This window comes from Xyrauchen texanus, chromosome 35 (assembly GCF_025860055.1).
Source record: "Xyrauchen texanus isolate HMW12.3.18 chromosome 35, RBS_HiC_50CHRs, whole genome shotgun sequence".
In the NCBI taxonomy this organism is placed as follows: domain Eukaryota; kingdom Metazoa; phylum Chordata; class Actinopteri; order Cypriniformes; family Catostomidae; genus Xyrauchen; species Xyrauchen texanus.
The window spans coordinates 11,000,776-11,013,370 of record NC_068310.1 but is presented as its reverse complement, the minus strand read 5'-3'; the positions used below and the strand labels follow the sequence as shown (position 1 = coordinate 11,013,370).

Here is a 12,595-nt window from a genome sequence, read left to right as displayed (position 1 = left end):
TTCAATCTATTCCAGGTGGATAAAATCAAGTCTTGCCTTTTATGAATATCCTCATTCACTCTCAAATACAGATTACAGAAGTTTCACTCTTTCCTATTTCTATGGTTGCAAACAGCATTTGATGTTCACATATATAATTTTTGTATTTCCCTCTTTACATATAAAATTGTACTTTTTTTTTTTTTTTACTGTGAAACAAATAAATCTTTCAAATCATGACAGTCAAAAGAATTATTGCCAGGACAACACCAAACACGTTTGTTCTCTAATTTTATTGACCAATTTTTCACAAATAACTTCAAAGCTTCTTTTACAAGGTCTTGTTCCTGCACTCTAAAAAATTAAATAAAAGAGAAACCACAGGTGTGCATATAAACACTGATTTGAAGCCTAAAAGATGTGTGAATACAGATATGCGAGTTAAGAGTCTGAAGAGGAGTCTTTGACGTCTGTGCTCTCCGTGGCCTCGCTGACCTCGCTCATTTCTTTACTCTCTCCTCCGCTGTCTCCATCCTGCAACGTCAGCTTCTCCACGAGGCCAGTCACGGATGTGTCCTGAGATGCCAGATTCTCTGATCCCCACAGACGCACACCTGGTTTCTGCAACTGCACATCATAAATGTTTGGTCTGGGCTGGGTCATAAAGTATTATATTCAGGGTTAGGGGTTTCTTCAAAATCACTGATTCCAAGTAAAAATACTGGTTTGCATTAAATATCACACACACCTCATCTGCCATTTGTGTGAGATTCCTCTTCATGGCATAAGCATCTTCTCCATCTGCATAATATTTGGGCTCCACTTCACTGATTCTACAACACAGAACATTTGCCATTACGATGATAAAATTCAGAATTGGTATGCACAGAAAAGAATGCGCATTGTGTGCTCTGATTTATCACACTACGATTTTCTTTTCTTCAATACAATAAATGGTGTGATGGCGGAGCTGAACCAGAGATATTTTGGTTAGCACCCTTGAAAATATATTTATTCATAATGCAAGTTATAAGGGGGGGACTTTTGATTAAAGATACTCACTGAAACTTGAGTGTATTTGAGTACAAGTGAAGGGCTGCCCGGTTACTGAAATACAAAATCAACATGTTGGAAGAGAAAACACAAATGTAGGCAAATCCTACCTAATATAAAAACTGATGAACTCCAGAGAGAGACTGAACTGAGGAATCATACCTCTTCCTAACATGTAAAGAAACATATTTAGCATTGAAGTTTTCAATCATGGCTCTGCTGGCCTGATCCATCAGTTTCTGTGCCAGTCCAAGACGCCTGTGAGAGCGTTTAACTGCCTGGACACACACACACACACACACACACACACACACACACACACACACAATTAAGACATAAGCTTGCCGCAACAGATTGATTGAATTTATCTGACAATTTTTTTCAAGAATGTACAAAATTTATGGGATGGATATTATAAATTATTATTCTTTTTTTTTATAAAACGCTGTAGAGGATAAAACACAATAAAGCCAAAAGCTTATTTCCAATATGATGCACTTTTGGTGTGTAATATGAGCCAGTTGGAAACGTGGAGTCAGCATCACTCAGTGTTTACGTTCAACAGCAATTCAGTGATCGCTCATATTACTACTACTAAAGCTAGGCAATAGCTTTAAATGAACAACTTCAGCATTACGGCTCATCACAGCTGAGAGACACAACAGACTAATTAATTACACAATGGGTGCTGTTTGAAATGGCGGAGGACATTGCGGTTTCTATAGTGAAAGAACCGCGCTTCGATGGCTATTTTTCCACTGAGAAAATAAGATACATTTCACCAGAATTACATTATCTTCAGAAAGCTGACTAACAGACTAAAGCATCATCAACAGGTGATTACACACGATCTATCTATCTCACACACACACACACCCTTGTTTCTGCAATAACATGTTAGAAACAGCCCAAGATGTGATACTAGTAGTTCTGATGTTATGTTTTTGAGAGCCTTTGAAGCATCATTTGGTTCGAACCAGCAATGGTAGATTCTGATCCATCGCGTAAGAAAGTAGTTCCAAGCACAAATGCATTTTTATGACCGTACTCGGGTTTTCCTAATTTTTTAAAGTACTTGTTCATTAAACTGTTGTAAATGAGCAACATCACCCTCGCAGTCATGCTATATGGCCCTAAATCAGCACTGCTGTGATTCGGCCACAGGCCGAGTGTCGTATGTAATCTGTTTCTAACATGTTATTGGAGAAAAAAATGGTGGTTGTGCGTGTGTGAGTGAGACTTCAAGTCAACTGGCTCATATTACACATAAAAAAAATAAAATGGTCTTTTGCCTCCACCTACTGGCTAAAATATGTAATGTCACAAAATTAAATGTAAAGAGACATCTCTAAACACATCTGCACTGCTCTTACACTTTAGTTTAGAATTGCACGAACACAAGGAGTGATACACACAGTGCTTCACTTTAGAACATCTCTCATCCAATCAGATTCCAGGACCGGAACTAACTGTTGTTTATAACGCTACAGGTCAAAACTTTTGAAACACTTGACTGAAATGTTTCTCATGATCTTAAAAATCTTTTGATCTGAAGTCGTGTGCTTAAATGTTTAAAATTAGTTTCGTAGACAAAAATATAATTGTACCAACATATTAATTTAATAATAAAACTAATTTTAATTTTAAAAAAAGTTTTGAAATGGATTACTTGGACCGAATAATTAAGAAAATATCATAGATGGGAACTCCTTTAACAGTGTTTAAAAAGCATTCCAGGGTGATATCTCAAGAAGTTTGTTGAGAAAATGCCAAGGGTAAGAGCATTTATTTGCAGAAAACAGTAAAAAAAAAAAAGATGCTGTGTTTTCAGACCTCGAATAATGCAAAGAAAACCAGTTCATATTCATTTATAAACAACACAATACTAGAAGAGTTCAGAAATGTATATTTGGTGGAATAACCCTGATTTTCAATGACAGATTTAATGTGTCTTGACAGTCTTTCACACTTGCAGATTCTTGGCATTCTAGCTGTCAGTTTGTCAGATACTCAGTTGACATTTCTCCCATGCTTCCTGTAGCACTTGCCATAGATGTGGCGGTCTTGTCGGGCACTTTTTTTTCCCCAAATAGTGATGGTGCTGACTATACTTTGTGATTAGTTGAATGCCACTTTAGTGAAAAGTAAAGTATCAATTTCCTTCAGAAACAGCTAAATCTGTACATTATTCCAAACATTTGGGCACAGTGTATGTTTTATTTTATATATATATATATATAATTATTGGAAGTAATTCTACTTATATTTTCAGTCAAAACATACTGTGAAGGTCATTGTATCTATTTACTGAAGAGAATGCCAGATTTGTTCATATATATAATAAATACTTGACACATTACGTTTTATATCTGATGGTGTTGACCCATACTGAGTGATGCCTCGGCTAGGCAAAAACACATTCTGTGAGATAATGGAAGCAGGAGGGGTTTGACCCTAAACATAGGTGAATCACTCTGAACACGTTGAAGAGATTAATCCAAAATAAAACATAAATAACCTATTATTGTTTTCCACTTTTGTCCCATGTATCAAGAATCAGTAATGTAAATAACATAGAAATTGTGAAATTTGAAACACTAACCAGTGATGTGATATGTCCATGTGGCACATCATCAGGATCCTCCTCCCTGAGGAAAGTAAAATGCATAATAATTAGGGCTGTAACAATACACGAACCGCAACCAAAATCACGATACAAACATCCATGATCCTGTGTCACGGTTCCAGAAGACCGAACCACGACACATGCCCCTCTCCAACCCCAGAAGCCGGCCAACAGTTACAGATGCAGCCCCTTGAGCTCTTTACACACTACAATAAAATTCCACTACAACAAAATTCATTTTCTCATTTCAAAGTACACATTACATGTAAATCATGAAATTATTATGGAGGTGGCATTGAGAGAAGCTGGGCTGTCTCCTCATTTTAAGGGTTTTGCACACATTGAATCTTGCTTCGCAAGCAGGATTGCATGCTCCCTGTGTCAGTCGCTTGCTTGGTCACGTGTGAAAAGTCGTGGCTTTCTTTCACCGCAGTGCCACAGCAACAGCTGTGCTCGTGGTGAAGTAGAAGATGCTTGAGATCACATCACATAATCTTATCATGGATGTTGTTACACGATGGAACAGCTCAATGGAAATGCTGGAACGCTATCTCGAGCAACAAGCAGCTATAACGTCAGCCCTCTTGAGCACAGAGGTGCGCAAAAATGCCCGTCAACTCGATACTCTGGATACCGCCGACATCAGCAATGCCGAAGAAATAGTAAACCTTCTTAAACTGCTAAAAAAAAAGTCACCACCGTCCTGTCTAATGAAAAGAGCACCACCCTGTCACTCATTGTGCCCTTGAAATCCACGATCGAATAGAGCACGATGGGAAATACTCTACAACTATAGCTAACATGAAGACAGCCATCCTGCAAAACCTCTCAAGCAGATACACAGAATGATCTGTTAGAGAGTACTGCCTTGGACCCCAGATTTTAATCGTTGCCCCACTTACTCCCTGAACAATGCAAAGAGGTTTTCCTCTGGTTGAAGAACAAATCGAACCAGTTACAGCAGGTATGTATGCATTACTAATTGTGTAACCTGTGTATTTGCATTTGTGTGCGTGTTTGTCACTCCATTTGCATGTTGGTGTACTGTAACTGTACACAAACCTAAACAAACCCACAAGCTGTTTGTGTTGAACTTTACTTGAACAGAACAATATTTGTTTTAATGTTTTGTTTTTTATTTTTGTACTTTTACTGCTTTAAGAATTTCTCTCTTAGGTTCAACTATATTAAATCTAATTTCATGTTAAAATTCAGTTTTATTGTTCAGCGACACCTAGTCAATTGTTAATTTACATACAGAAGGTTAAAATACAACAAAGAAAATTATTGAAAATTGTTAATGCTTTGGAAATAATTTTCTTTTAATTTTGTTCAAAATATCGTGATGCGTATTGTATCGTGAACCCAGTACCGTGATACGTATCGAATCGTGAGCGGAGTGTATCGTTACACCCCTAATAATAATAATAATATAAACTAATGTTTACCCTCATAAACACTCTTAACAATAAACAACCCCTCATAAGCAAGAAAGAAAAACAACACTTACATTTTGGCCAAAACGTATCCCACTATCTTACCGTACTCATCCTCTGCTATATATGACAGCTGGAAAACAAACACAGCTATTAAAAAACTCACTTCAAGTATAATGTTCAGTGTTTGTAAGACACAGGTACATACCTGAGGCCAGGAGAGGCCGTGGTAGAAGTAATATTTCATCTGATAGTTCTCTGGAAGACACAGCAGGTTACAATGCTGCATGTTCATCAGATCCTCCGGCTGAAAACATAAGAGACGATCAGAGAATAAGTGAGTCAAGTCAACTAGCCAAAACAACCTGCCATTAAAACACAATTAATCCAATAAACAGTTGTACTGTACTTGATTTTCAATTTAAATGGGAAATAATACGTAAAACATGAATTTATTTGCGCTCTTGAAATTGTCTATGGACATTTAGACAGCGCATATGTCGTCCAGAAATGCTGTCTATGTAGGTTTTGATCGACTGAATAGACGGTCTCATATGTGCGCTTGGTTTCATTTACTCACCCGCGCGTTGCGTATGTTCATTTTGCCGCTGGATTAGTTTATAAATATAGTATATGCTATGAATACAACTCTCAAAACGACACAAAAACTCTTCAGCAGATGCGCAGCCAGATGGAAATTGCTACACTTCTGCAACCATGTTGCCCACGACCGGAAGACTGATGTGAGAACAGGGAAATTTCTTCCGGTAATAAGCGTAATAAAAGTCCCTGCAACAACAGGGATGAAAATTCAGGTGTAAATTAATGGAAACGAAATTACAAGAACACATTTATAAAAGTGGCAGTTTACGTTTTATTCATTTATTATTATTATTAATTTTGATTTTCTATTGTCCTGCTTATGATCATAAGATATGAATGCCTCAACGCTGTAAGCGATTTGAACAGTTCCAGAACTGAAGCAAAAAGTAACGGTAGCAAAACGTCGCTCAAAAACTGACAATCGTCCGCGGGAAATTATTAATAATTTCAAATCCAATATCGTCAATGCCGATACTAATACCGATACTTCAATTAAATGTTTTTTTTTTTTTTTTTTTTTGGCGATTTCTTAGGATAAAATTAGTAATTTAAATATTTATTTAAGGCACATTAATTCAAGGCAAAAAAAAAAAAAAAAAAAAAAAAACACAATAATATATGTGAGCTAAACAGAAAATTATTAGACTTGGGTTTTGTTTACCCTAACACAATTTAACCATGGTTTCACTACAGTAACACACAATTAAACATGATTACTACTACAATGTTTTTTGTATTACTTATTAACAATTACACACAATTATAAGAAATGTCCCCTTTAGATTTGTTGTTATTTTAGCGTGATTTACTCCAGAAGCAGTGGTGTAGTGGAACCTGAAGAGGTGGGCATACTGTGAATTTATGAAAGACCCCCATAAAAAATAAAAAAAACACATGCACCCGATCTCTAAAATTAATTTGCGTTTATATACAGTACATATGTAAAAAGAGTAAGAAATGGTATTTGTTTTTTCCATAAAAAAAAAAATGTCAAACTTACAAAATGTATATCAGGGTATGTTGCTTGCTGGCATGGTGTAGAGCACACTAAATGGTATGGTTACTTGGTAAAATGTATGGTAAAAAAGTATTTAAATTATGAATAGATGTCATTAATGTTCCTTTCATAAGGTAACAATGAAAATTGTTAATGCTTTATAATTACTCTAACTAATAAACTAATTCATAATACGCAATTAACTTTTAAGCATTGTAGCTAATATGAGTAGTAATGTTCACGTTAATACGTTATCTTGTATTACTACTATGTGCTTTTCTGTGTATAGTGAAATTATTTTCCTACTTAGAAATATATATATTGAAATTATTTGATATCACGAGAAAAAAAGCACAACCGACAGCTGTAAAAGGCAAAAGAAAAAGAGCTTCAAAACTAGCAGGGGTGCAATAACATGCAGTATTTCAGTGTAATTGCATATGTTACATTTAAATGTATAGTCACATTTAGCAGGGAAATAATTTTAGTTCAAATGATGGTTACTCCTGTGTGCATTCGATGCTGGAAATGTCCCGCCTCTTAATGAAACAGAAAATATGATTAGTTAGCAAATATCCAAATCGCGTCTGAAATGAACATTCTGATTGGTGGATCAGCTTAGTCGGACTGTCTGTCTTGCCATCCAGTGCACGTTTAGATATATATACACACACCGATTTCTTTCCATAAAAGCAAAATCCACATTATTCCAAACATTTGGCTGCCAGTATATATAAATATTGGTACTTTCATTCACTAAAGTGGCATTCACCTGATCACAATGTACAGTAAGGACATTAATAACGTGAAAAATTACTATTTACAATTTGAAAACAAATGTCAGATCTTCTTAAACTACTTCAAAGAGTTCTCATAAAAAAAATCATCCATGTGCAGCAATGACAGCTTTGTAGATCCTTGACATTCTAGCTGTCAATTTGTTCAGATACTCGGGTGACATTTCACCTTCTTGTAGCAAATTGCCATAGATGTGGCTGTCTTGTCGGGCACTTCTCATGAACCTTACAGTCTAGCTGATCCCACAAAAGCTCAATGGGGTTAAGATCATAACACTCTTTTCCAGTTATCTGTTGTCCAATGTCTGTGTTTCTTTGCCCACTCAAATCTTTTATTTTTCGGTTTCAAAATTGGCTTTTTTTTTTTCAATTCTTCCCATAAGACCTGCACACCTGAGTCTTCTCTTTACTATTGTATATGAAACTGGTGTTGAGCGGGTAGAATTCAATGAAGCTGTCAGCTGAGGACATGTGAGGCATCTATTTCTCAAACTAGAGACTCTGATGTACTTATCCTCTTGTTTAGTTGTACATCTGGCCTTCCACATCTCCTTCTGTCCTTGTTAGAGACAGTTGTCCTTTGTCTTTGAAGACTGTAGTGTACACCTTTGTATAAAATATAAAGTTTTTTTTTTGGCAATTTCAAGCATTGTATAGCCTTCATTCCTCAAAACAATGATTGACTGGCGAGTTTCTTTTTTGACCAAATATTGACCTTTAATACATGCCAGTCTATTGCATTGAGAGAGTTTGTTGCGTTGTTCGATTTCTGTGTACAATTAATTAAAAATGTAGTACCAGTTTTGTTTTGTCATGTTAATAAGTAGTGAATTTGATTTGTACAAAATAGCAAAAAGTAATTCGGCTGAACTGTTCGACTTGTGTTTTGGAAGTGTAGCCAACATAAAGGATATGGCATGAATAGCATATTTCAGGAAACGCCGTCATTGTTATCACGTCTGCTCTAATAAGACCCATTTGCCACACAGCTGGTATTGGCAGATTTAACATTTTCACGAATCGCACAAACTCTGAAAGCAAATGACTGTTTTTAATTTCCAAAGTGCAACCACTGAGGCCAATAATTATCTAACAATGATCTTACATGAACAAAATCACCATTGAAGATCAACGGAATGAATGGTCCCCTGTCTCTCCGTGAAAGGTCTTACTGAACAGAGTAACTTCGTCGATTTAAATCAGCTGTTATAAATTAGAATTTTGAATATGCCAAATTACTGTATGTGAACTAATAATTTAAGCAGTAATTTAACAATAATTTAATTAATTCCATACCATAGATATCCATTTAAAATATAGCCTATATATTTTTTGCCTTACATAAACATTATTACAATATGAAATGCAATACAATATAATGCTTAAAAGAAACCGGAGTGCAACTCATATCCACCATTTAAATCTGCTACTCCGAAGAACCACACGGTTGCTTCCTTTGTGACGTCACGGTAATTTAATATTTTAATGGACCGTAATAATCGCAATTACAATATCTAAGGCAATAATCGACAATTATGATTTTGCTATAAAACTGCAGCCCTAAACTAGTATTGTTTGTTTCTATTTCTCATATGACTGATTCTCACAGTAACACTAACATTGTTACTCTTATTATTTTGGATATGGCTGGCCATTCTCGCACTGGTCCCAAGTTAGCTAGAAAGCGTTAACGCTTCCCTGACACGCTATCGAATATTAATGGACACTCTGACGTAGGTGAAATAGGCGGCATGTTCGTTCTGAATGCTTGGTTTTGTGAACTATATTTAAAGTGGCCACAAAACAACCAGACCTGTTGACCGGTATCTTTTAGCGTATATCCTCGTGAAATATTTTTATATATTATTATATAATATTATATAAACCATAATATCTACTTTATCAACTTATCTGGCACACCAACAATTTCAGACACATTTTGTCAACGCATCATTTAAAAAAAAATAATAATAATTTATATCCCTGTAAGCAAACAGGGACAGATCATATATTACGGGAAAACCTGCGATGGCAATATCAGTTTGTCCTGCATTTTGTCTTCGGAAATAATTTGGTGGGAACCAAAGTTTACAGGGTTGTGTTCTCTAGACTTAGCTCGAGCGGAGCACTTCTATAGTCCAGTAGGTTGCTGCCGAACCGAGTCACAGCTCATTAGCATAATGTTGCCCGCACTTGAACTTTCCTCTGACGGCCACACCGCCGTCTCTCGCCGCTGACTGCCATAGAAAATAGATTGACTTCCGGTCGTTTTGACGCCTCTGGTCTGAACGCACCATGTTTCTTATCCCTCGTACTCTGACATCAATTCACAGGCACCAAAACCTCTCCCATTTAAGCCTAGCCATCAATTCTGTATTTACCTAGGTAGTGTGCATCAGGGTGCGCGGTCAACCTCCAATATGATGTTGTGAGAAATTGACTTTTTCCATGCTGATTTTACTCAGGATGTAGTTGCTGAGATATGCAGCTTTACAAACTGTCATGGGTGGGAGCTCATCCTAAACTGTAGCACCACCAACTGCTGGAAGGAAGTGTGTCACTTTAATGGTGTTGTCATGGCAGTGGATTAAATTACATGAAGTTGTAGTCAAACTGGAATGGTGGCATATATCTATTACACATTGTATGTTTAGAGTACATGATTACATTAATGTTGAGTTGTTGCTGTGTCCATCATGCTGTTTTCCGAAAGTCAACGAGTGGAAATAGACACTTGGTGCTTGGGCCCGTCCTCGCTGCTTGCAGCTATATTTTAAATTGTAACTGTTGTGGAATAGTTACTTATATTTTGTATTTTAAATACGTAAATCACATTACATGTATTCCGTTACTCCCAAACCCTGTATGTATGCATGTGTGTAATATATATATATATATATATATATGCACACAGCCAGTACTTGCCAGAAATTCCTGCAGTTCCTTTAATGTTGTTGTAGGCCTCTTGGAAGCCTCCCTGACCAGTTTTCTTCTCATCTTTTCATACATTTTGGAGGGACGTCCAGTTCTTGGTAATGTCTCTCTTGTGCCATATTTTCTCCACTTGATGATGACTGTCTTCACTGGTATTTCCATGTTCCATGGTATATCTAATGCTTTGGAATTTCTTCTGTACCCTTCTCCTGACTGATAACTTTCAACAATGAGATCCCTCTGATGCTTTAGAAGCTCTCTGCGGACCATGGCTTTTGCTCTGAGATGCAACTAAGAAAATATCAGGAAAATCCTACTAGAACAGCTGTGATTAATCAGTGTCACTTTAAATGATGGCAGGTGTGTAATGACTTCTATTTAACATGAGTTTGAATGTGATTGGTTAATTCTGAACACAGCCATATCCCCAGTTATAAGAGGGTGTGCACACTTATGCAACCAGTTTATTGTAAGGTTTTTAATTCACATTTTTCCCCCACGAAGATTTCAGTTTGTTTTCAATTGAATTATTCACATTATAGGTCACATTAAAAGTGAAAAAAGTTCTGACATTATTTACCTTTGTCTCATTCTTTTACATCACAAAAACCTGGCAATTTAACAGGGATGTGTAGACGTTTTATATCCACTGTATGCATACACACATATATATATATATGAATATACAGTATCTCACAAAAGTGAGTACACCCCTCACATTTTGTAAATTTGACAACACTGAAGAAATGACACTTTGCTACAATGTAAAGTAGTGAGTGTACAGCTTGTATAAGTGTAAATTTGCTGTCCCCTCAAAGTAACTCAGACATTAATGGCTGTGTGTTAAACCTCTGGCAACAAAAGTGAGTAAACCCCTAATGAAAATGTCCAAATTTGTCCCAAAGTGTCAATATTTTGTGTGGCCACCATAATTTTCCAGCACTGCTTTAACCCTCTTGGGCATGGAGTTCACCAGAGCTTAACAGGTAGCCACTGGAGTCCTCTTCCACTCCATGACGACATCACAGAGCTGGTGGATGTTAGAGACCTTGTGCTCCTCCACCTTCCATTTGAGGATACCCCCACAGATGCGCAATAGGGTTTGGAGACATGCTTGGCCAGTCCATCACCTTCACCCTCAGCTTCTTTAGCAAGGCAGTGGTCGTCTTGGAGGTGTGTTTGGGATCGTTATCATGCTGGAATACTGCCCTGCGGCCCAGTCTCCGAAGGGAGGGGATCATGCTCTGCTACAGTACGTCACAGTACATGTTGGCATTCATGGTTCCCACAATGAATTGTAGCTCCCCAGTGCCGGCAGCACTCATGCAGTAGGCAAGACACACTTGTCTTTGTACTCCTCACCTGGTTTCCGCCACATATGCTTGACACCATCTGAACCAAATAAGTTTATCTTTGTCTCATCAGACCACAGGACATGGTTCCAGTAATCCATGTCCTTAGTCCGCTTGTCTTCAGCAAGCTGTTTGCGGGCTTTCTTGTGCATCATCTTTAGACGAGGCTTCCTTCTGTGACGACAGCCATGCAGACCAATTTGATGTAGTGTGCGGCGTATGGTCTGAGCACTGACAGGCTGACCCCCCCCACCCCTTCAACCTCTGCAGCAATGCTGGTAGCACATATGACGCTGAGCACGTGCACTCAACTTCTTTGATCGGCTATGGCGAGGCCTGTTCTGAGTGGAACCTGTCCTGTTAAACCGCTGTATGGTCTTGGCCACCGTGCTGCAGATCAGTGTCAGGGTCTTTGCAATCTTCTTATAGCCTAGGCCATCTTTATGTAGAGCAACAATTCTTTTTTTCAGATCCTCAGAGAGTTCTTTGCCATGAGGTGCCATGTTGAACTTCCAGTGACCAGTATGAGGGAGTGTGAGAGCGATGACACCAAATTTAACACACCTGCTCCCCATTCACACCTGAGACCTTGTAACACTAATGAATCACATGACACAGGGGAGGGAAAATGGCTAATTGTGCCCAATTTGGACATTTTCACTTAGGGGTGTACTCACTTTTGTTGCCAGAGGTTTAGACATTAATGGCTGTGTGTTAAGTTATTTTGAGGGGACAGCAAATTTACACTGTTATACAAGCTGTACACTCACTACTTTACATTGTAGCAAAGTGTCATTTCTTCAGCGTTGTCACATGAA

General features: G+C 37.5%; 1 protein-coding gene across 2 annotated transcripts; it reads right to left on the bottom strand.

The window, feature by feature from the left end:
• Positions 1-233: 233 nt before the first annotated feature.
• LOC127628387 (N-alpha-acetyltransferase 10-like) lies at positions 234-5,847 on the bottom strand. Of its 2 annotated transcripts, none has more exons than XM_052105108.1 (8): positions 5,675-5,847; positions 5,303-5,401; positions 5,169-5,227; positions 3,635-3,680; positions 1,195-1,310; positions 1,042-1,086; positions 728-812; positions 234-633 (listed from the first exon to the last, which is right to left on the bottom strand). In XM_052105108.1, exons 1-8 carry the CDS (start codon positions 5,693-5,695, stop codon positions 421-423), a joined length of 684 nt encoding a protein of 227 aa, XP_051961068.1. In that variant the 5' UTR covers positions 5,696-5,847; the 3' UTR covers positions 234-420. The 2 variants fall into 2 exon arrangements, with proteins under 2 accessions (XP_051961068.1, XP_051961069.1); XM_052105109.1 differs by having other exon boundaries at positions 234-606.
• Positions 5,848-12,595: the final 6,748 nt, after the last annotated feature.

Coding starts and splice junctions, on each gene's coding strand:
- LOC127628387 (XM_052105108.1), bottom strand. CDS start 5,695: ATGAACATACGCAACGCGCGG. Junction 5,402..5,674: donor TGAACATACGCAACGCGCGG/GTGAGTAAATGA, acceptor TTATGTTTTCAG/CCGGAGGATCTGATGAACAT. Junction 1,311..3,634: donor ATGGACATATCACATCACTG/GTTAGTGTTTCA, acceptor GTGTGTGTCCAG/GCAGTTAAACGCTCTCACAG.